Here is a 25,533-nt window from a genome sequence, read left to right as displayed (position 1 = left end):
TTTATTGAGAAACTGTCCCAACAGAGGGGGTCTGAAGAATAGACTTCAGCCCACTCCTGGAAGGGGGTGTGTGAATTTATATAGTACTTTCCTAGGTGGGGAAATGATAGTCAGTGGGAGGGAGTTGAGGGTCTGAGTGAGGTGTGGGGGCCAATAGGAAGCTATAGAGGTGAAAGTTTTCCCTTGCATGGCTAAAGGATAGTGGGTTTGGGAATTACATTTTCTTGGAATGCTGGGAGGAGCAGGTGTTGTTTTTGATCTGTAGGGAGTGAAGGTCTCTATCTCCTTTTACTCCCATTTCCACATGGTTTCTTTGTTCAATCTTTGGGGAACTGTGGTTTCAGACATGTAGACTTATGGGGTGGGGGGTGGGGGTGCTTGTCTTTCTTCAATATACATATCAAGGGAACTGAGTCACAGCTTGTTAATTATTGCAAATCTAGTAAGAGGGAATCTTGAACAGAAACACAACATACCAACACTTATAGGATGCCACAAAGGCAGTACTAAGAAGGAAATTGATGGCTCTAAATGTTTACATTAAAGAAGAAAAAAGTTCTCAAATCAGATATCTAACCTTACCACTGGAGGATCTAAAAAAAAGAATAGCAAACTAAACCCAAAGCAAGCATAAGAAATAACAAAGATGAGAGCAAAGATAATGTGAAATAGAGAATAACAAACATTAGAGAGAATTGAATACACAAAAACAAACCTTTAGATAGTCTGGGGAAAAAAAAGCAGAGGTAAATAACTAAAATCGGAAATGAAAGTGGGGACTTTATACCAACTCCACAAAAATAAAAATGGTTGTAAGAGAATAATATTAACAACACTGTACAAATTAGATAACCTAGATGAAATGGACAAATTCCTACAAACACACAAACTTCCTACACTGACTCAAGAAGAAATACCAGTTACAGACCAATAATAAGTAAAGAGATCGAACCAGAAATCATATCCTCCCAACAAAGAAAAGCCCAGGACTAGATGGCTTTACAAGCAATTTTACCAAACATTCCAAGAATTCACACCTATCCTGCTTAAACTCTTCCAAAAAATTAAAGAGGAAGAAACACTTCCTAACTCATTCTATGAGGCCAACTTCACCCTAATGCCAAAGCCAGATAAAGATACCACAAGAAAACAAAATTACATACCAATAGTGTTTTTGAATATAGATACAAAAATGATCAAAATACTAGCAAAATAAATCTAACAGCAAATTAAAAGAATAATACCCTTGATTAAGTAGGATATATCCCACTTACGCAAAAATGATCCAACATAAGAAATTAATTAATGCAATGCACGACATTAACAGTTCAATTGACACACACAAAAAGGCATTTGACAAAATACAGCACCATTACTCAATAAAAACACTCAGAAAATTAGAATACAAGGAAATTTCCTCCACAGGATAGAATGCATATATATAAAATCCATAGCTGACATCATCCTCAATGGTGAAAGATAGAAAGCCTTTCCTCTAAGATCTGGAAGAAGGCAAGTATGACCACTATTATATTCAACATTATTTTTAAGTTCTAACCAGAGTAATTAGACAAGAAAATCAAAAGGCATCCAAATTGTAAAGGAAGAGGCTAAATTCCCCTATTTGCAGATGACATGGTCCTATGAATAGAAAATCCACATGAAGCCATTAGGGGACTAAGAAACAATTCATCAAAGTGGCAAGGTATAAGATAAACGTGAAAAATCAGTGTGTACTATTTCTATACACTAGTATAGACTACTAGTATTACTAGTATACACTAGTAATCTCAAGAGGTAATCAAAAAATTTCCATTTACAGTAGCAACTAAATCAAATATCTATGAATAAATCTAACCAAGTAAGTAAATGATTTGTACATGAAAAACTACAAAACATTGCTGAAAGAAGTCAAAGAAGATCTAAGTAAATGTCCGTGGGTTGGGAGACTAAATATCATTAAAATGTCAATTCTACTTAAAGCGATTTACAGATCCAATGCAATCCCAATCAAAATTCCAACAGCCACCTTGCAGAAATGGAAAAGCCAAAACTATCTTGAATGTATGGAGGATACACACTTCCCCATTTTAAAAATTATCACAATGTTAAGAAAATTTAGGCGATGGACTTGGCTCAGTGGTTAGGGCATCCATCTACCACATGGAAGGTCCAAGGTTCAAACCCCAGGCTTCCTTGACCCGTGTGGAGCTGGCCCATGTGCAGTGCTGATGCGCCCAAGGAGTGCCATGCCACGCAGGGGTGTCCCCCGCGTAGGGGAGCCCCATGTGCATAAGGAGAGCTGCCCAGCGCGAAGGAAAGTGCAGCCTGCCCAGGAGTGGTGCCGCACACACGGAGAGCTGACACAGCAAGATGACGCAACAAAAAGAAACACAGATTCCCATGCCACTGACAACAACAGAAGCGGACAAAGAAGATGCAGCAAATAGACACAGAGAACAGACAACTGGGGTGGGGGGGAGGGGAGAGAAATAAATAAATCTTTAAAAAAAAAGAAAATTTTAAAAATTATGGTACTAGCACAAGGACAGACATATAGACCAATGGAATCAAGTTGAGAGTTCAGAAATAAGCCCTCCCAACTATGGACATTTGATTTTTTTTTAATGTAAAATATTTAATTGGACATTTGATTTTAACAAGAGTGCCAAGTCAGCTCAGTGGGTAAAGAATCTAGAACAAGGGTTCTTAACAAGGGGTCCATGGCTTGAATTGAAATTCAAAAATTCAAAATAATGTTCAAAAAAACATTTTTCTTATGGGTTCATATTGGTGTGGTTGTGATATATTTGTTAAATAATACACAGTATATTGTGGACTTAGTAAGGAGTCCATGGTTTTTTCCTGACTGGCAAAGGGGTCCGTGAAACCAAAAAGGTTAAGAAACTTCCTAGAATATAGGTTACCAGGGGCTGGGATAGGGGTAGGGAATGTGGGGAGTCAATGCTAAATGTGTACAGAAGTTCTCTTTAGGTTGTTGGTAAAGTTTTGGAAAAGGATAGGGGTGATGGCAACACAACATAGTGAATTAACTACACTGAATTATCGTAATAGTAAACTTCACTGAATTATATATGTAAATGTCATTAAAAGGGGAAGTTTTACGTCATATATATGTTACTAGATTAAAAATTAAAAGATTAAAAAAATTCAATCTACGTCATATAAATGCATGTTTTTGGTTATTTTCTATATAATTACTTTAAATTCTAAATTTTATATAAATGTGAGGAATTTGGGGAATTATCATTACCCTTATTTCAGTAGTTGATGCAATATAAATTCATCAAAAACTTATGTTAATTAACAGATATGCTTGCTTGCTCTAGATATTGATGAATGTTTTGCACATCCTGGTGTGTGTGGGCCTGGGACCTGTTACAACACCCTAGGAAATTACACCTGCATTTGCCCACCTGAATACATGCAGGTCAACGGAGGCCACAACTGCATGGGTACGTGGAGTTCTCTGAACTTCATTAGGCTAGAGTTTCTGGGTTACAACATGAGACTTTAATATTTGGATTTATTGTTCAGAAAGTTTGGAAATTAAATCATGGATGATAAAATAAAAATTTCTGGTTCTGTATCATTTTTGAGCCTTGGCTATGCTGTTACTATATTTTAAAAAGGTTTACTCTCAAGCAGAAAATGTCATCAAAGTCATCAAATATTATTTATTCTTAAATAATTTTTATTTTCCATTCATATGAAGTACACATTAGCATACAATCATCTAAAATTTATCCCGTAATACTTTTTAAATTTAATAACTTTTCAAGTAGAGAGATATGTATTGGATTAATTTTCTAAGAAAATTATAAATTATGTCCCTTATCTCAAAACAGGAGAGATTTTAATCTGAAAATGATTTATGTTCAAGTTATATAATTATTTTAAGATATCTCTAATGACTCAGAAATTTTTCAGAATTCTGTTTCTTGAGGAACTTTACATCTCTAGGTATGTGTGTGTGTTTCATTGTTAGCCACCTGCTGTCATGTTAGCTTATGTGTTTTCCTACATATAGACATGAGAAAAAGCTTTTGCTACAGAAGCTATAATGGAACCACTTGTGAGAATGAGCTGCCTTTTAATGTCACGAAGAGGATGTGCTGCTGCACATATAATGTAGGCAAAGCCTGGAACAAACCATGTGAGCCATGCCCAACACCTGGAACAGGTAAGCACACAGCTAGTACTTCTGCTTTACATACGTGTAACAATGTAGTAAAAATAAACATGCACTAAGACCAGAGAGGCTCCATTCTGAAAATATCCAAGAGAATCATATGACTCAGTTTCCCACAGAGTTCTCTTTGGAGTGCAAACACTAATTTCTGAGACATGTGGTTGAATAGACTTCTGGATTCTGAATATAGACTCTATTTTAAAGGGTTAGTGTTTATAGCATTGGTCTGTATAAACTCATTAGCTTAAACTATGCTTGACAGTTATTTATTCATTGAGCAAATATTTAGTATACTGCTATGTGCTAGACATGGTGCTAGACTTGGAAGGTGTAATATTTTGATAAAACTTGCTGTGATTTAAAATGCCATCAACTTAAATAAAGTTCATTTATTTAGTTCAGTCTTGCAAAATATGCATGCATATACACACAAAGCACATGTACTTGGTGAGCAAACTTTATGTAAAAGCAACTTATATATCAGGGTATTTCTTAGGCTTCCTCCCCCTCAGATTCAATGGGAACTTCTAGACAGAAAACAGAATTTGTATTTACATGGTCATATTTTTCTCACAAATACAGATTACTCTGAATGAAAAGCTGAATGATAATTGAGACAAGAGCAAAATATATCTGTCTTATACTTGTCACCCACTCAAGTTCTTTTATGACCTGGACAGTGGTAACTTTTAATAGCTATTGATATAATAAGCTCAACCAATAGGACAAATGAAAACAATGGATTATGCATTTGTTACAAAATATAACTTACGGTGTATATATTTAAATGACCCATTTAATGTGATTAAAGAGAGAGGTGATGAACAGTGACACATGGAGCCTTTTTCAGTAGTTCAAATCTGATGTTCAAATGGATTTTATTAACCCTTTCTTGCTACAATTTTGCTCCATAAAATGAAACAGTCTCAAAATTCTTTAATTTAAAACCTCCATAATTAGAAATAGAAATTGAGGAATGTAATGCCATTCATGAGAGGAAGTGAATGCCTTAGGTTTGAGAGACAGGTTTAGATTTAAATCAAAGCCCTGCCACTTATTGTGTGACCTTGTGTAGATTATTAATCTTTTATGAAACTTTGATTCCTCATTTCAAAAATGGGATTATAATATATAATGACAGTGACTAATTTATGTGGTTATATTGAGGATTAAATGAGATCATGTATGTAAATTACAATTTGCACATTGCCAGATAATTTCAGAAATCATTACCTCGGCCTACAGATATTTATTGAACACCTATTTGAGTCTCTCTGTCTGTTCTGGCTGCTTGGTATATATTGGTGAATGAAATATATAAGACCATTCTACAGAGTTATTCTAGCTAATACTGCTTTCAGGAGTTTTACTTACTTGTATTCCAGTGGGCATCAGGTGCCTAATACTTCTTAAAAATTAGAATTTTTTAACACTTCTATTGGATTGGTGGATTATGTTTAGGCAGTAACTCTTAGTCTCTTATTGCATGATCCATTGTGTATATTGACTGCTCCAGCAAATAGCGTGCAATGGGTTGGCTTAAACAATGAGAATTTATTAGCTTACAGTTTTGAGGCTAGAAAAAAGTCCAAATCAAGTCGTTAACAAATCAGTACTTTCTTCCCCAAAGACTGGCAAACTGGGACTGGCTGCCCGTGATCCTTGGTCCTCGGCTCCTCTGTCACATAGAAGTACACATGATGGCCTCTCCTGGCTTCTCCTTTCTCTTCCAGGTTCCCTTGATTTCTGCCTCTTGCTTCCCATGACTTTCTCTCTTTCTGAATTTCATTCTATTTATAAAGGACTCCAGTAATAGGATTGCGACCCATCCTGATTGGGTTGTGCCACACGTTAACTGCAGTAGCCTCATCAAAATGTCCTACTACCAATGAGTTTGCACTCGTAGGAATGGATGGATTAAGTCAAAGAACGTGCTTTTGTGGGGTACAGTGCTCCAAACCACTATATATCATTTTTGGGGCCTCAAATACGATATTCCCACTAAAAAATAGACATTTATGTTAAAGAAAGATAAAATTACATCTCATTCATTATTCATTAACTTCTCTACTATGAAATTATTTTTACATGCCTATGCCTTTGTGCAATCCATAAACTCTCTTAAACTTTGTATTATAGTCTGTTTTTTCTGTCTAGCTAAGTTGAATCATTTTTAAAGTTCTGCATATAAAAGATAAAGAGAATTTAAATGCTTAATTAGATATTTTGAATCTGTCAATGACTTAACTTATCTAATGTCAGAGCAGTAAAAAGGTAACAGTAATAGTAACAATAATATAGAATGCCTAAATTTACTCCTTGCAGAAACTGATATCATTATCAAATAAATATAATTGAAATTAAAATATCCAGTTGTGAATAATATACAATATATTTACCAGCAAAAGTAATACTATATAAAATATTCTTTTGAAGGGGTTTGAGAATTTTAAGAGTGCATTTTCTCTATTTATATTTTAAAGCTGATTTTAAAACCATATGTGGAAATATTCCTGGATTCACCTTCGATATTCACACAGGAAAAGCTGTTGGTGAGTTTTTCCAAATTATGTTCATTTCAATACATAATTGTAGCATTTTGTAAATTCTATTCAGTATTTTTAAAATGCACGAGTACTACAGAAAAGAATTATCTGGATTCCAATCTAATATAGTTAGACAAGAGAAATTAGACACTTATAGACTCTAACCAAGAGGTAATAGTATTACTCAGTCAGCACAGTCTGGCAACTGGGTTAGTAGTTATGTGACTATGTTAAGATTTCACACATACCAAGCTAAAATTTTCATTTTCATGCATATTATATGACTCAAAAAATACACTTTATTTTAACCTTGAGTTGTTATTTTCATTATTATACATTTAGGTTTTTTGGCATATTTTTGCAATATCCCTTTCTACTGGTCTAATTATGAGCCTTCAAAATTATTTATATAATCATCTTCTGAATGTGTTTTATTCACTCTACTTGTTTCTTCCACAGAGATTCAGTACACGGTATAATTTAAGTCTCCATTTTTCAATGCACATATGAGAAAGTACATGAAATTAAGAAAGCATTTCTTCACCAGATGACCAGCCCACTTCTGATAGCCTTATGCCATACCTTGAAGAAGAGGCTTGAGTCCCTGGGAAGTTCATTTGCTATACTGACACTAAAATCACTTGATACTTTTATCATCTACTTAAATTTTTCTGTCATCATTCAGAGGGAAGAATGTAGCTTATGTATGGTCTATCCTGTTTCATAAGCCACAATATCATTTATATCAGTATATAATTAAATTTAGTGACACTGAATGTGTATTCTCATTGCACCGTATGCATAGTATTAGTCAACATTATATGGTAAATACACTAAGCAGAACCACATGTATTTGACCAAATCTGTTCAATTTTAGACATTGATGAATGCAAAGAGATTCCAGGCATTTGTGCAAATGGCGTCTGCATTAACCAGATTGGCAGCTTCCGCTGTGAATGCCCTACAGGATTCAGTTACAATGACCTGCTCCTAGTCTGTGAAGGTAATCTGAATAATATGGTTTTTTTATCCCAAAATGTTTGGCATACATAAGTGATTTTAGATGGTTTTATGATTTTCCTATTTCTTCTGTAATGTTTTAGGAGTTGATCATCAAAGTGGTTAAATGAATGTAAACCTAATACAATCTTTAAAGATTTTTAAGAATTTAATTTTTGCTCTTTCAGATATTGATGAGTGCAGCAATGGTGATAATCTCTGCCAGCGAAACGCAGACTGCATCAACAGTCCTGGCAGTTACCGCTGTGAATGTGCTGCAGGTTTCAAACTTTCACCCAATGGAGCCTGTGTAGGTAAGAAAGAGACTTTCATTCTTTGGCACTGAGCACAAGAGTCATTCAGTTTCCTACACTGAAAAACAATTGCCTATGCTTGACTATCAAAAGATATTTCCGAAAATTATTTTGAAAAGAATTTTCTAACTAAATCTGTTCAATGGTATTGAACCTATTTCACGGTAACTCTTAGATATTTGATTAAGAAAAGAGGTCTCGTCAATTGGTTTTCTTAGGATTAGACCTAAAATAAAATCTTCTTGAGTTACCAAAAAAAAAAACCACATAAAAATAGCATGATTCCAAAAAAACAGAGAAAGAGGGATACTTTAAAGCCTTGCTTATTTTTATTACACTATTGTTATGGTTCATTTTCAGCCTGTCTGTAATAATTAATAGCAGATTATAGAAAACACAACTATGAAAAATGAAGGAATCTTAATAAAAATCAGATATGTGTAGCATGTGTTTTATTTTTGGTTTTAGATCGCAATGAATGTTTAGAAATTCCTAATGTTTGCAGTCATGGCCTGTGTGTTGATTTGCAAGGAAGTTACCAGTGCATCTGCCACAATGGGTTTAAGGCTTCACAGGACCAAACCATGTGCATGGGTAAGAAAAAGGACATCCAGTTCCAAGGACTGAAATGGAGCTGAGTTTCCAGAAGAGATTATAGTTTAGTCACGCATCATGAATAACTACCATGTCTTTTTCAAAAACAGCCTCGCAAAAAATTAACCGTGTTAAACTGTATAAGGTTTTATTCCGTGTAAAATTTGCATATTTGCAATATGTTCTCCAGTTCAGTGATTCATATCCTTTTTGCCCGGATGACTTTCACGTGTTTGACATATACTGTGGGACACTGGGTTATGTGGAATTCACCACAGTACCAGCAACTTGTATCCCGTTATGTTTCTATTCAAGAAAGCATTTTAGAATTACTTCAAGGAAGTAGTAAGAGTGACAGGACTGAAACAAGTATTATGTATGTGTTTGCATGTGTGTATTCATGAATGAATTCATGAAATGAATGTATTTTTTACAAAATCATTGATTACATGGGATTTAGCTGCAGGTTTTGTGTTTCAGTTCTGAAAATAATTTTAGAACTAAATATGGCAAAACTCTAAAAATTGACAATCACAAACAAACAATGATTAAATATTTTGTTCAGAAAGTACCTATAAGCTATTGATAGATAAGATTTCAAAGGCAGATGGACTGGTAGTCTTGGGACTGGGACTGAGCATAACTCCTTAAATCTGGTATCCTTGGTTAGCTCTGCCTCTGCCAAAGGAGTTCTGCATGTTTTACACTTGAAGAGAAATTTAAATTTAAAACTTGGCTATTTATAATGAGTATGTTCTCAGTGGAGAAAAATGTAGGTCTGTGCATCTACTCTTTTGTTGCTTGCTCACACAAACAGTGATATATTAAAACATTTCCTATAGAATAAATCTGATAAATAATTTTGCTATACATTTCTTTTTTTAAATTTTTAAAATTTATTTATTTCTCTCCCCTCCATCCCTCCCCCCCGTTGTCTGCTCTCTATGTCCATTCACTGTGTGTTCTTCTGCATCCACTTGCATTATCCACCATTACTGGGAAACTGTGTCTCTTTTTTGTTGTGTCATCTTGCTGCATCAGCTCTCCGTGTGTGCGGCGCCACTCCTGGGCAGGCCACGCTCTTTTTTACACAGGGCAGCTCTCCTTGTGGGGCGTACTCCTTGCGCGTAGGGCACCTCAACACGGGGGTGCCCCTGCATGGCACGGCATGCCTTGCGCACGGCAGTACTGCACATGGGCCAGCTCACCACACAGGTCAGGAGGCCCTGCGGATCGAACCCTGGTATATGGTAGACAGAAGCTCTGTCAGTTGAGCCGCATCCGCTTCCCTACACGTTTCTTATTACATGTTGACTTCAAAAAAATCAGAATTTTACGTAATGCAAACAATAACAGTTTTAAATTACCAATAGCCCCCCACAGAAAAATAAGCATTCTTGAGTTATTTGGCAAATATCTTTTCAAACTATATTTTAAATTTCCTTTAGTTATCCAGTAATGAAGTGTGAAATGTGTGGCCATCCACTGGGATCTGATTTACACTAATGTCTCGACACTTTTCTCTGTGTTCTCTGACACTGTTAAGGGTTTGTTGTTGTTGTTCATTAGTTCTGATTAGTCAGTTTATGATGTAAATCTTCCTTTAAAATCCTAAGACTATTTCAAAGACATTATTCATTTACTTGTTCTTCCCGTTCCCACCAGCTCGTATTTTATTCTTAGAAACCAGAACAAATACTAATAAAAAAACATGAAAATGACACATAGTAACTTGGGGTTTGAAATGCTTATATTTCACTGAATCACTAATGTTATATACATGCAAATATAGTTTATATTGACCCATATTGAAAACTGATAATACGCTAAGTTTTCAAAAATCCAGCTAACTAAATCAAAAAAGCCTTTTGATTGATAATCTAACTTATACAAAAACCCAAATCCAAACTCAATGGACAGTAGATATCAGGATTTAAATGCTCTCAGTTTTAGAAATGTTAGTTGCCTATTTCCTTAAAGCCCTATGGGGAGGAGAAGTCTAGTTGTAACTAAGCTCCTAGCTATATAAATATTCAAGTCCTGTTTCAGTACTGCAGAACTAGTTTCCTTTTTGGTATATTCATACAACAAGGAACAACTGGAGAACGTCTCAGTTCATCCATTGCATCCTAAGAGCTACCCCATTACTTCTCCCATGATAATCTGAAAAGTACTCAAGGTAATGCTCCAACAAATGAAAAAAATAGAGGATCTGACCTGAATTGCATGAGGTTGCTTGCTTATGAGTGGTTCTCTTGTCTATCCTCTCTGAAATACGTATGATTTGTCAAAAAAAATCTGTGATATTTAGGATTCAGAAATTCATATAGAGAAAATCTGCTCAAAATCATAACAGTTCTTCCAGTGAGACTCTGGTAATACCTCTCTGAAACAGAACTTCCTTCCTAAGGCACACTACTTTATTTTGCACAATCATTTCTACAGCCTGGAAATCATGGTTTAGGGAGTCTGCTCTCAGATATGATGGCTGCTCTATTAATTCACTTTTTTGGAAAGTGACTTTCCAGAAGACTTCTTCAATTTGGATTCTACTAAATCATAAATTAAGGAAATAAAATTTTATCTTTGTTTTGCTGATGAAATTAATGTATATGAATTTGTAGGGAAGTACTTATAATTTTTAATAGAACTAATTGCTTTAATACTTCTAACAATCGGTTTACTTATAATTAATAAGCAGATCTGTTTGTTAAAACAGCTGCCTTAGTAGATTTCACTTGGCCTGGTTCTGAGTATTTTATATGCTAGTAAGTAATTGAACTGCACTTTTTTCTTACAATTTTATAATTTGGGTTTTTCACTGCTGGTATTTATTTTTCTCAAATAAATGTGGATTTCTACTATGTGATAAGGAAACTAAGTAATTCAGTAGGAAAGAATGTAAAAAGTTAATAGGCTATTTTATGTTTAGTTAAAAGTATATTACTTTGAGCCAATGTTTCTTCACAGATGTTGATGAGTGTGAGAGGCATCCATGTGGAAATGGAACTTGTAAAAACACCGTTGGATCCTACAACTGCCTGTGCTACCCAGGCTTTGAACTCACTCATAATAATGATTGTCTGGGTAAGTACTTCAGTTGGTTCTCTGTATCCTGTTTCATTTCCACAGATTATACTGAAATAAAAAATTAAACCAAAGAATAAAAAATATCTTCATCATTTTGCAAATCTCTTCCAAAAAGCATGTAATAACATTGGCTAAGTTTCTAGTTAATTAACTACAGTATTGACCTAAATAATTCCAAAACAACTCTGTTGATCACTTTTCTCAACTCAACCAATCAGTTCAGGGCAAAAGGTCAGTCAGAAGGTAGTAAATGTATTGAAAGTGCTTTATGGTTTGAGATATTTTTTTATCCCTTAGATGGGGTTAAAAATAGAGCTGTCATTGTTCCAGTGTTATTTCAATTATATCATAAAAATCATGTCTTGTTTTATATTCAAATAAATAAATTATTTGTTGCTTCCAATTTCCAAATATGTTGTGTCTTAAAATTTCATTTCAAGTCAGTTTTTGAAGCCAGGGATGCCTTTTCCCACAGAAACAATGCAAGGTACCTAGATTTTCAAGTCAGTCCTCAGAAACCTATTTAACCTATGTTCATGAAAAACTGTAAATTAATGGGGAAAAATAAAACGGCCTCCTATGGCTGTCACAAAATTTTAGCCATTTCCCCACAAAAATATACAAAAGATTGAAATTAGAATTGGTAGTGGGTAGGAGAGATTCCTACAGTGGAGGAGATAGTAAAAGAAATGATAGCATTTTCAGTTATTTCCTGTTTACCACATGCCGGACACTGTGCCAGGTGTTTTACAACATAATTCTTTGAATTCACATGGCCCTGTGAGGTATGTGAAAGTAACTTCGGTTTTCTGCCAGTGTGGGCCTCTCCCAGCACACCCCCATCTCCTAATTTAGCCTAACATATGTTTCTCTCAGTTTAAAAAAAAATTTTTTTTTAATCTGCAATTTGAACATTTTTCAGAGCTCACTGGGCATTTTATTCAGCTCTCACTATCTTGACTAGTTTCTCAGATCTTTCGAACAGCCGGGGAGAAGTGAAAGGTAGGAATACAGCCCTGATCAAATTACGGTCTTCAGACAATCCAAGAAATGGATTCAGATGCTTCAAATGCAGTCGACCTAAACGTAATTGAAAACCTAACGCTTAGTGTGCTTCTTTCAAAATCTATTATGTCAGCAAAATGTATTTCTAGAGTTAGTCTATATTTTAATTTTTTGTATTTAATATTCTCAGTTATTTGTTCTTTGAATATGTTCAGTTTACCTCCAAGTAAAATAATCTAGAAACTAGGCAATCAAGTTAAATCCCATGTATTCCCTTGTCTCTGTGTAAAGAGATACTTTTTATTTGGAAGGAATTGAAAGTATCATCTTAAACCTGCAACTTTGATCTGGTTATAAATTAATGAGTCATATTAATATCAAATATGTACCCTTTGGTTGAGATACAGTTGGGCTCTATGGGAACCTATTAGTCATATGGTCCTTAGGAAGGGCACGATTTTCCTCTGTGTTGAGTAATTACAATGTAGGGTTTTTGTAAGTAAATCCCAATAAACATGTTTTATGTTGCAACTTGTGAAGCAATATATTATAAGAGCTTTCTCTAAAATACAAACTTTCGTCTTCTTACAGATGTAGATGAGTGCAGTTCCTTTTTTGGTCAGGTGTGCAGAAACGGACGGTGTTTTAATGAGATTGGCTCTTTCAAGTGTTTGTGTAATGAAGGTTATGAACTTACCCCAGATGGCAAAAACTGCATAGGTAAGTGTGTAAACCATGAACAGTGTTGTCTGTAAAAATCAGTTTTATGTATTTATGGTGTTTTATTTTATAAAACAATGACATGAATTCCCCCCCATTAGTGACACATTCACATTTCATTTGATCATCAGATCATATGACCAAGATAAGATATGAGGGAAAATTTTAGTATGCGATATAAGCCAACAATTAGGAAAGAGCCATAGGTAATGTTTTTTTTAGAGACATAGTTTGAGGCTATTCATGCCTCCATAAAAGTCGGCAAAGGAAACAAATCAAGAAAACTAACCCCTTGCCACAGGAGAAATATCCAAGATATAAGAAAAGTATTCCTGGGCAGATATGTCCATGATGCCCAGGCAGAGCAGAAGGTCTGTGTTCAATTCATGTTAATACCATTTGATAGAGAAATATAACTCCGAAACAGTTATCTCATGTTTAAATCATTTTTGTTTCTTCTTTCTCTCTAAAGATACTAATGAATGTGTTGCCCTTCCTGGTGCCTGTTCTCCTGGTACCTGTCAGAATTTAGAAGGATCCTTCAGGTGTATCTGTCCACCAGGTTATGAAGTAAAAAGTGAGAACTGCATTGGTAAGGCTGACATTTATTCTGAGCTCCATGAGCTCTTCAGTATATTCAGACTTGGTTCAGACTCTACGGAAAGAAACTAAATCCCAGCCACTGCAAGCATGCTGACCGAAGGAATTAAACATATGACTGCCTATTTCTGTTTTATTGAACCATCAGAAACGATTTGAAGGTAGACTGGTGGGAATAGAGAACTTAAGGATGTGGGATTTTTCATTAACAGAAATCTTACACTAGTCAAAGAATTTTCAGCATCCTCTAATCTTTTTCCCAAATGTCAACAGAGACTTTCTACTGAATTTAAAGAGTGTCTAAAAAAATTGTAATCTTTGGCAACCAATTTTGAAACAGCTATTAAAGGTGTCTAGAGTCCTAGAAATGTGAAGCAGACATTCTTGACAGTGCTGTTGAGACTTTTTTTTTTCCTTGGGAAGGCCTCATGTCAAAACAGAAAATATTAATCCATTTGTCAGAACAGATGTTTTTCTGTTGAAATTTTTCCAGCCCACAAGAACACTGTAGCCACATCAAAAGTGGGTCCCAGAATTGCCTGGTGGACATGACGAAGGCGGAACTTTTTACAGTTCACTTTATTTCAGTTTTATACAAATTATTTTTTACAGCTTTGTTGAAATTCAGAAGCACCAGCATCTTAGTGTGGTTTTCCTAATATGAATGGATTGCTAAGGGTTTTGCCTTTGAGTTCTCCAGTATTTTTTTTTTTAATGTTATTCCCCTTGGCCAAATTCCATCCAAAAATATGTATAGCTCTACTGTTCACGTTCAAGAGAATCATATGAACAGAGCTGAGGGAAACAGTTTACTTAATAGAATTTATTTAATTTTCAGGCCATATTATGCCATATTATATTGTATTATGGGTGTCCCTGATCATTTTGATTTGGTATTTATATTTTGTCCCTTTTCTGTCTGATTTGAAAGTTTGTAAGATTATCTAGTGTTTTGATACTCACAAAATAGTACTAGATTTATCTTAGGACATTGTTTCTTGGAGAGTTCAAGATCTTTTCTTTCATCCATTTTCTTTCTCTATACTTAACCTCAATAATTCATTATCCCTGTGACCCATCGCTATGTGACTGTGTCAGCCACTAGTAGGGAGATAGAAATACAAGTGCCTCTTTGTATCAGGTAGGCTCGGCTGCCTTTTTTCTTAGCGAAAGAATCTGTGGATTTTTTGGGCTTTATTAAGTTTCAGAATTATTTTCTTTATTCATTGTCAACAGGGCCACTGTTTTGCTCCTCTTAAAATTGACTTTTGATTAACTCACTGCACTGTAGGAGTATTTCCTTCAGACTAGAATATCTTATATCAGATTTTCTCAGGTGCAATGCTTCCTAACATGACTGTACACACACTGGACACAAATATATGTATGTCCACCTATATGCATGTCCATGTGCCTGCAAACATAAATGCACACACAAACATAAATTCATCCCACCTATAGTGGGCATGACAGTGAACACTTGGTACCTTCCTAGGTGCTGGGATATAAATACAGTTCCTCCCTTCAAGTAACTTACTACTGAATGAGAGACACGTATTTCGTAAATAAACGTGTTTTGTAAAGACATTCTTACAGTATAGTATGACAAGCACTGGAATGGAGCTGTGGTCAGGATGTGGGAGCAAAGTAGGAGGCTGGGAAGAATGACTGTAGTGGTGAGAGAGTGGTGTGTCAAGTAAGCCCAGCACCAAGGATTTGTGACATTCTAGGTGGCTCTTAAATGTTGGATTTTACTAATCAGAGAAGGAAAAAGAACAGAAGAAACTGTTTGAAAAGCAGGGAACATGAGCATGGTGAGAGGCATTGGATGGCTGGCTCACAAGTTTGAACTTAAACCTGCAGTCAATGTGGAGCAACTATAGCCTTTTTTTGTTTTGTTTTGTTTTGTTTTGTTTTTAAAAAGAGGAGCTGTGATATATCTCATTCATTAAGACTCTGCAGGGAAGCAGACGTGGCTCAACTGATAGAGTGTCCGCCTACCATATGGAGGGTCCAGGGTTCGATCCCTGGGCCTCCTGACCCGTGTGGTGAGCTGGCCCATGTGCAGAGCTGCTGTGTGCAAGGAGTGCTATGCCACACAGGGGCGCCCCTGTGTAGGGGAGCCCCACATGCAAGGAGTGCACCCTGCAAGGAGAGCTGCCCTGTGTGAAAAAAGTGCAGCTTGCCGAGGAGTGGCACCACACACATGGAGAGCTGATGCAGCAAGATGATGCAACAAAAAAGATATAGTTTCCCAGTGCCGCTGAGGGTGCAAGCGGACACAGAAGAACACACAGCAAGAGGACACAGAGAAGATAATGGGGGGGGTGGGGAGGTGGAAGGGAAGAGAAATAAATAAAATAAATCTTTAAAAAAAAAAAGACTGCAAATGCAAATAGAGAATGCCGAACATTGTACTAGGAGCTAGTGTAGTATTTATTCAGTTAATTAAAATGACCCAAATAACCACTTTTAATGAAAAATGGCTAAAAAGCATGGGTAAGGAATTATTTATTTTAAGGGACCATGGCTCTTTTTTGTTGTTTTTTTTTGGGGGAGGGAGAGGGGTGGTAAAATTCTCAAAATATACCCAATTCCTCCTAGTTCCACAGGCACAGATTTTGAAATATAATTAGATACATGTTTTGGAAGACAACCCTGGTATCACTGAGGAGAGGAAAAGAGAGGGGAGCTGCAAAAGTCCATGACAGCTGAAGGACCTTCAGTAATGCAAGTGATAGATGATGGCGGGTTTTGGATATACTGAGGAGGTAGAATTAAGCTGCATTGCTGCTTGGATAATAGAAGTTAAAAGGCGGCGGTGGGGAGGTAAGATAAGGGTGACTCCAGGATCCCAACTTGGATTCCTGAAAGGCCAGTAGGAAGAGGACATGGTGGCCATAGTGAGGTAGTGATTCATGTGAAGCATTGAACTGTTAGGTCCTGGAGGCAGGTGGACATATGTCTCCAGGGATCGAGCACTTAGAGATGGGGAATGACTTGGGAGACCCCAGCAAATGGTGACTGCGTAAATGTGATTACAGTATTTCAGTGTCAACAACAACAAGAAAAGTGGTTACAATCTTTGAAGCTTAAAACAGTAATAGTTTATTTTTTGATGAATAAGTCAAATATATACATAGATATTAAAGCTACTGCCAGTTATTTTTTAAATATCGGGTAATTTATTGAGTTGGTTAAATTAATAAATTCTCCTGCTATTCTTCAGATATAAATGAATGTGATGAAGATCCCAACATCTGTCTTTTTGGTTCCTGCACCAATACCCCAGGGGGTTTCCAGTGTATCTGCCCCCCTGGCTTTGTATTGTCTGATAATGGACGGAGATGCTTTGGTAAGCTTTGGAGTGACAATTCTCTGTTACTTTTTACTCTTAGAAACTTCACAGTTGCACAGTAAATCATCATACTGTTTGCCACCTAGAAAGTATAGGTCTACAGTAACTACATCATCTGTAAAGTTAAAATACAGCTTTCAAATGTATATGCACTGGACAGTTTTTAAGGTATTTGAACTATTGGGGCTGCTTTTACATTTTTTAAAAATTTACACTAAAAAAAAACTTACTGTGATTCACTGTCTTCATTTTGTTGATAGTGTTTATTTAAAATTTTTCATAGATTTTTCTTTTTGCTAGGCTATAATGAAACCATGAGAAGGAAGATTCTATGTAGAAATCATTTTGGTATTGATCGTGAATTCTCAAATTTCCTTAGCACATTCTAAAAATATTTTAAACTATTTTAATTATCAAAATTTTATAAACAGGTCCATTTAAATTGGCAAATGAAATCAGCTCTTGGGACTTTCTATACCTGTCTTTTAACTGCTAATCTAACGTGCATCTTATGTTTTGCCTGCAAGGAATTTTCTGCCAGAAACATAGAGTTATGTACAAATTATTTCATCTTTTTAAATAATCTGTAAGGAGACCTGTCATGTTGTCTTTCTTGATTAGATACTCGCCAGAGCTTCTGCTTCACAAATTTTGAAAATGGCAAATGTTCTGTGCCCAAAGCATTCAACACCACAAAAGCCAAATGCTGCTGTAGTAAGATGCCAGGAGAGGGCTGGGGCGACCCCTGTGAACTGTGCCCCAAAGATGATGAAGGTAAATGTAATGACACAAAACACTACTTTGCATCAATTTTTGAAATGTTTGCCAGAAACAGTTTGGCCATGTAATTTATGAATATTTATGAGGGTAAAATGATACCCTCAGGTATAAGTTTTGATGGTTCAGTGAGCAACCTAGTTTGAGGGACTTCTTTCAACTTTTGAATACAGATGCGTAAGTGCAGGTAGAGTTACCCTGTTCTTTGATATTTTTCCAAGGTTAGTATTACTTGCTTTCAAAAGAATGACTTTGAGAGGTACAAGGCAGGAAGTGCAAGGGGGCAAATGAAAAGTAGATTACGGATTGCTGCAGGAGTCCCATGTGGGTATCACAGGCTGGGGCTCTTAGGATATTACATAAAATTCTAGAAGCTGAGTCAACACCGTGGTTGTTTTCAGGCCCTGTTAGAGCAGAAAGAAAACAGTGTAGGTAGATTGTAAGTTAGTTCCCAGCAAGCTCGGAACTGGCTTGACCTCTAAGTTAGGGGTGGCAGGGAGTCTCTCTGGCTGCTCAGTGAGTAGCACCCTGGAAGGAGCTGAGCAAGCTCAGACTGCCTTCTCTAAGCATACTCAGTATTGCTTTTGAAATAACTCATTAAAATCAAATAAATTAGTCTTGCTAAAGGCTGCTTTGTAAATGAAAAATAATTAAATACAATTCTTTGTATATTGTTAATACAATTCCTTGTATATTTTTAGTCAGTTCTTAAATTCTCTGATAGTTAAGACTCTTCAATAATGAGGGAATTTGTATTTTTTTCTCTGTAGTTGCATTCCAGGATTTGTGTCCATATGGCCATGGAACTGTCCCTAGTCTTCATGATACACGTGAAGGTGTGGTTTGATGTAATTTATACCTGTATTATTATTTTATATGACTGTCATTTTAGATCTTTAGAAATCATGCTAAGTTTCCTACCTTTCATATAGTATATTGCATTTTATGTACATAGACAATATTTTGTATCATATATACTATATTATAAGGACTATATTGTTTTATATGAAATACGTTATATATCTTTCTGGTAAAAGAAACCTTTGCATGTTTTGGGAATTTTCAGTCTGTGTTGAATAGAGATCTATAGTAGTGGCATGTCTAGTTCATGGGCCATGAGACAGTTGATGGGCAATTCTCCTTTTTAGATGTCAATGAATGTCTTGAGAGTCCAGGCATTTGTTCCAATGGTCAGTGTATCAACACTGATGGCTCTTTTCGCTGTGAATGTCCCATGGGTTACAACCTGGATTACACTGGAGTGCGTTGTGTGGGTGAGTGTTGGCTCCACATTACACAACTTGGGAATTCTGTTTCAATTTTCTGTGGTCAGCAGAAGGTCTCTCAGGCACCCTGGGTGGTAGTGGCATTTACAAAGCAGATAGTAATGGCTCCTTCCTCTCTGCTTCTACATTTCCCCAGTCCAACCTGGTTTAGGGGAAGAAGGAAAGAGTTGCCCAATCTCTGCCTTCAACCAGAAATACAAACTCCGATGTGTCTAGAGATTTACACTGCCGAAAAACCAATAATTGAGGGAGAGTTTGGTTTTACTTGATGACTTCCCTGCCTACACTTGTAGCAGAGGACAGAGGACCACATCCCTCTTCTGGAACAGTGGCCTTGTAGGGCCAGCACAGCTGTCCAGGGGTCCAGAGTATTGCATGCTTGGTCCTTCAGGCACCTCTGCACTGCACAAAAGCCAGCCAAGTTAGAGGGTTGATATGAGTCACACATGCCTGTCACAGCCCTGAAAAATGGCTGAGGGCAAGTGTGTGTGCTTGTGGGCATGCTCCTGTTAAAGCGAAGCTTCTCTAAACTTTGTGCCACTTCCTTATTCTTTTTCAGATACTGATGAATGTTCAATCGGCAATCCATGTGGAAATGGCACATGCACCAATGTTATTGGGAGTTTTGAATGCAATTGCAATGAAGGCTTTGAGCCAGGCCCCATGATGAATTGTGAAGGCAAGTGATCCTTAAGTATGATTTCTTCTTGCTGTGGAAGGTGTATTTTAATATCTCAGTCTTTATGTTATTCTGACATTCTGCTGGTGATCATATTTATTACAAGTGTATTCTCTTTTATGTGAGTGAGCGTAGTAAAATAGGTGCTTTAAAGTCCCTATCTGATAATTCCAGCACCTGGGCCATCTCAGAGTTGACATCTGTTAATTCTTTTAGAGATTCGGTAACATTTTCCTGACTCTAAATTATGTTGATTAATTTTGGATTATGACCCTAGACATTATGAGTGATATGTTCTGGAATCAGTTATACTGCTCTGAAGAATGGTGATGCTGATTATAGCAGGTAATTAACTCGGACAGACAGACAGACAGACAACAGCAGACTGTCACACCTGTGGTGGAAAGTGGCTCAGATTCTAGTCAGTTTTTTAAACCTTAGTTGCAGCTTATTTATTTTGCCCTATACATGCATTGTTCAAGCAGCAACTTGGGCTTAGTGTATGCAAAAAAATTAGTGTTTTACTTTCTCTGGTCCTCTCCTTTCTGGGTGCTCTTCATCTTCAGCAGCCCTGGTCACCCCAAGAGTCCATTTCTTGGTTCCTCTACATAGAAAGTCAGAAAGTTTTCTGTTGGAGATTTAGCAGCCAGGGCCTGCCACTACCAGGACTGTGGCTGCTCTCAGGGTAAGTTTTTTAAATGGAGAACTGGCCCCTTACTGATTACTTGCTCTGAGTTTCAACTTGCCACTAAAAATTTCTTATTTTGCTCAGTCTCTTGAACTTTGCTCAAGCTCTCAGGTAGTTGGTTTGGATTTTGTTTAGAATTTATAACTGTTACTTGTGGGAGACTGGGTTTATTAGGCCCTAGTTCTCCATACCACATCAGTAATTATTTAACAAATAATTAGAACTCTAGGCTGAGAATGTGCCTCTGCCCATTTCTGTATTCAGATATCAATGAGTGTGCCCAGAACCCACTGCTGTGTGCTTTTCGCTGCATGAACACCTTTGGCTCCTATGAATGCACATGCCCCATTGGCTATGCCCTCAGGGAAGACCAGAAGATGTGCAAAGGTAAGACCATGGAAGAGGGACTAGTTCTCACTTCATTTAGCACTGGAAATATATTTTAATGCTTGTGTAGTCTTTAGCTATCTTCCCTAGAACTTTACAGAAATAGAGTAATGACAGCATTTTGCCAGTAGATTTCTGTACCAAGATATCATGACACTTGATGGTCCATCGAATCAATACAAAGATAAGGTGTGTTGAGGAGCCCACCATTGTCACACTCTTGGGCTCTTATTACATTAAGATTGCCTTTTCCTCAACTTCTTATTGTTAGGACTGATGCTGACGCTTTTATAAATCTGACAATAAAGCCAACCATTGAAAAAGACTGGGTTCCTCCTTTCCCCGTCACACAAATAGGTTTCATTTTAAAAGCAAGAAGAGTAAAAGACATAAAAGTGCTAAGCTTCAGCCTGAGAATTTCCTATATTTTGTTTTTTTCCATTAAAAATATTTCACAGATGTGGATGAATGTGCTGAAGGGCTGCATGACTGTGAATCTAGAGGCATGATGTGTAAGAATCTGATTGGCACGTTCATGTGCATCTGCCCCCCTGGAATGGCCCGAAGGCCTGACGGAGAAGGATGTGTAGGTAAGGCTTTCCAGGAAGAGATCTGCTTATTTTATTCCCCTACTTCGAGCCAAATTTATGACACTGATTCCAAATCATCTTGATTTGCAAACCAACTTTTTCCAACTGCTTCAAGGCTGTGCTACAGCTGGATTCTTCCCAGGGTCTATGCCAATGTAAGACAGTAGCATTATATATATGCCCTTTCATTTTTTTCCTAATGCTATTTCCTGTAAATCTAAAACACTAAGTAATTTAGAAGTGACTTAATTTAGTACTTTAGAAGAAGTAATTTAGAAGAAATTCCTTGAAACATCTCCGCCCATGTAGCAAAATGAAGGTATGAGTTAATATTCTCAGTTTTAGATCATGCCATGAAGGAAGAGAGTATATAAAGAGGCAGATAATCTCCAGGACCCTATTACAGGCTTGATATCTCTGTGACCTTGGCCACAATTTTTTAAAATGTATTTGGACCTTAGTTAATTCATATATAAAGGGAGGAAGTAGGGCTAGATCTCTAAGGCAATTTCAGAGGTTTAAAATGCTTTATTTTATGACACATGCCCAGTGCTCACGCCATGAATGCGAGGGACAACCACTGCATCTATTTACCCTACACGTCTGTTCAAAAGTGTTGTCGCCTAGATTAAGAATCTACTGTATCCTCCCGAAACGTCAGCACCTATATATATTTTTAAAGGATTTTGAGTATTACTAAAAGTCTCTCATTTGGGAGGAAATACCAAAATAAGAATATGATTTCTTAGGAATTAGTCTATAAGTTTAATTTTGCCTGGGGCTAGGAGTCAGAATGGAGAGTGACTACAAACAGGTGCTAGGGATCTTTTGAGGGTGATGGAAAGGTTCTAAAAACTGACTTGTGGTTATAGTGCCATAGCTCTTTAATTTACTAGATCACTGAATTGTGCAATTAAAATAAGTGAGCTTTATGGCATGGAAATTATATCTCAATAAAGCTGTTTTTAAAAATGTGAATATATCACAGAAGACAAATACAAAGTCGTCCACTATAATTTGTCTAGTAAAAAGAAAAAAATTAGACAACAAACTAAATGTCCTTGATAGGAGGATAGGTAAATAAATCATAGCATATTCATGTGCTATAAAATATTATACAGCAGTTAAAAGTCTAAGCATGTAATTATAGAACAATATATGCACTAAGTTATATTTGAAATAAAATTATAAATAATACCATATGTTTTCTTTGAGTACATAAGCAAGCAAGTAACTATATAGGAAGAGATTTAGAAAGATAAACTCCCAATTCATAGAAGAGTTTATCTCCATAGAAGATAATTGAGGTTAGAGGTTAGTGCAGGTTTCTTGTCCTGCATCTTCCAGAAATGATCTGAATAATTGGAAAGTGACCTAATTCCCTGTGCCTCAGTTTCCTCATCTCTACACTTAGAAAAACCTGGTTGCATGATTCTGTGTCAGGCACAAAATTTTCTATGACCCTATGATCTTAGCTTTTCAAAGAAAATACCCAGGGTACCATTATACATTTGTAATTTTTCATTTTTAAAAGATATTATAAAAGTTCCAGGTTCTAAAATTTTCTGATCCTCAAGCTTTTCATTATATTATGCTGGTAACTGAAACTTTTGCTAACTTTTTTTTTGATCATCAGTACTTTTTGTAGAGATGTTTCATTTTTTGCAGGCAGCATGTTTTTTCAATTAGAAATTCTATAATAAACAGTGAAATATCTTTATAAATTAAAAGTGTTTACAAATGTTAGGATGAATGATAAAGTCACAAAGAAATCAATAAAAATTCTGAGTACATAAAATTGGAATATAACAAAATTACCACAAAATGTCACTTGCAATAGAAATTAAGGTTATACAGGAAAGTTAAAATGTCTGTAAACTTAATCAGGGATGGAGACTTGACCATGTGATATATTATGCCTCAATTAGGTATTTCTTAAATGAACAAATAAATAAATGAGTGGAGAAATTACTAAATATAAAAATTTAACCAAGATCATACATTTTAATGAAAATGTCAAGAGAATACATTTTTAAATGTAACTAAAGAGAAGAAAGTCTTACTTTAAAGATTATGGAATAAAAATTTGTTACTTCCATTCCAAGAAGATTTTAAATATATAGGATAAGATACTTTAAACCATCTTAGTTTAAACAAGGACACTGTCACAACTATGAACTCCAAAGAACACCATTTAAATGCCCTAAAATTTCAACCAAAAATACAGAAGATGCTGAGAGAATGGGAGATTCTTCTTTCAACTTTAGCAGAATACAAATTTCTCTAAAAGTAACTGTCCCGATTTAGAAAGGTTCACCCAACTATCTTTGAATATAGTAGGGACCTAGGTAGTCAATGAGAAGATAAAATGTTTTTTTTAGAAATCCAGTTTTACACTGCAATGCCAAGACAGGCAGAATTGAAGGAGAAAACATAGTGACAAGCTTTTTAGGTCTTAACTAACTAGTCCCCTAGACATGAAGGCTGCTAGAGGTAAGGCAGGAAAAATAAGAGGTGAAGAAGCAGTTACCAGAACGTATTGACTTAAGTCTAAGACTTAAAAAACTTTACTCAGAGCCATATTGACCTCCTAAATTACTTGAAAACCTGAGAGTACATGCCCCATGGTCAGAAAGTATAACAGATTTGGTGAAAGAATAACAAATATGAATTGAAACTGTAAATTATGCCCAGTTCAGCACCAGTGACTATCTGCTACATTGTCCTTCAGCAAATAGCTGAGTTAGAGAAACTTGATCAAAGATGAATAATACCTTCGTCTGAGACCACTGAATACATACCAGGGGAAAAGAGGTATAAATGAATATAAAAGATATAGACATCTCAGGAAATAGAAGAATAGTTTAGAAAAAGTTTTAATCCCTAAGAGAACTCACTAATGAAAATTTCAATAGATAAAAGAAACTGGAAAAGAAGATAAAATGATATCAAGAAATAAGGAGCCAGGAAAGCTCAAGAAATAAATAAAACAAAACTATCACAGGAATTAAAGTCACATTAGAAGTCATAAAAAGTAAGATGGGCTGAAAACAGTCAGAAATACAAATATGGAATGGCTGATAAGATGATAAGAGGTGGAAGACAAAGAAGATCCAATAGGTGCATAATTGAAGTCCCTGAAAAAAAACAAAACTGAGCAAATAAAATAATACTCAAATATATTTGGGTATTTGTAGAAGACATTCTTGTGGAAGTTATTTAAATGTGAAGATCAAAAGAGCATACTGCACCATGGAAAACTGTTTCAGAATAATCTTTCATTTACTCAATTATATATTTATTGAACTACTATGTTTTAGATGCTGGGTATACAGCAAAGTACTAGATGGAAAGATCCTCTGCTCTCAAGAAATTCTGGTAGGGGATAACAGACAGCAAACAAAGAAGCAAGCTAACATAATAATTTCATATAGTTGTAAGTCTTTTAGGAAAATAAGATTTAGTGATTAAGTGGGATCTACTTTAGGATACATTTTCAAAGAAGGCTTCTCCAATGAGGTGACATATGACCTGGCACCTAGAAATGAAAAATAGGGAAATTAGCAAAAGCAAAGGTCCCTAAGGCAAGAATGAAGGTCATTATAGCTAGAGTTTGTGCTAGGATGAGTGTGGCATGAAGTGAGGGCCACTGGTAGGCAAGGGCACTGCAGACCCTGGTAAAGAGTT

The 25,533-nt window shown here is 35.9% G+C and overlaps 1 protein-coding gene across 1 annotated transcript in view; it reads left to right on the top strand.

Moving 5' to 3' along the window:
* FBN2 (fibrillin 2) overlaps positions 1-25,533 on the top strand; it is a 266,741-nt gene that overhangs the window by 216,193 nt on the left and 25,015 nt on the right. Inside the window, exons 40-55 of the mRNA XM_058277993.2 lie at positions 3,351-3,476; positions 4,052-4,204; positions 6,697-6,765; positions 7,637-7,762; positions 7,947-8,072; positions 8,541-8,666; positions 11,637-11,753; positions 13,353-13,481; positions 13,954-14,073; positions 17,311-17,436; positions 18,061-18,213; positions 18,987-19,052; positions 19,365-19,490; positions 20,062-20,181; positions 21,134-21,256; positions 21,715-21,846. Coding sequence (XP_058133976.1) covers positions 3,351-3,476; positions 4,052-4,204; positions 6,697-6,765; positions 7,637-7,762; positions 7,947-8,072; positions 8,541-8,666; positions 11,637-11,753; positions 13,353-13,481; positions 13,954-14,073; positions 17,311-17,436; positions 18,061-18,213; positions 18,987-19,052; positions 19,365-19,490; positions 20,062-20,181; positions 21,134-21,256; positions 21,715-21,846 — 1,938 coding nt within the window. The remainder of the gene's footprint in view (positions 1-3,350; positions 3,477-4,051; positions 4,205-6,696; positions 6,766-7,636; positions 7,763-7,946; positions 8,073-8,540; positions 8,667-11,636; positions 11,754-13,352; positions 13,482-13,953; positions 14,074-17,310; positions 17,437-18,060; positions 18,214-18,986; positions 19,053-19,364; positions 19,491-20,061; positions 20,182-21,133; positions 21,257-21,714; positions 21,847-25,533) is intronic.

Source organism: Dasypus novemcinctus, chromosome 2 (genome assembly GCF_030445035.2).
Source record: "Dasypus novemcinctus isolate mDasNov1 chromosome 2, mDasNov1.1.hap2, whole genome shotgun sequence".
NCBI lineage: Eukaryota > Metazoa > Chordata > Mammalia > Cingulata > Dasypodidae > Dasypus > Dasypus novemcinctus.
The sequence above is the reverse complement of the archived record's forward strand: the minus strand, read 5'-3'. Positions and strand labels throughout refer to the sequence as shown.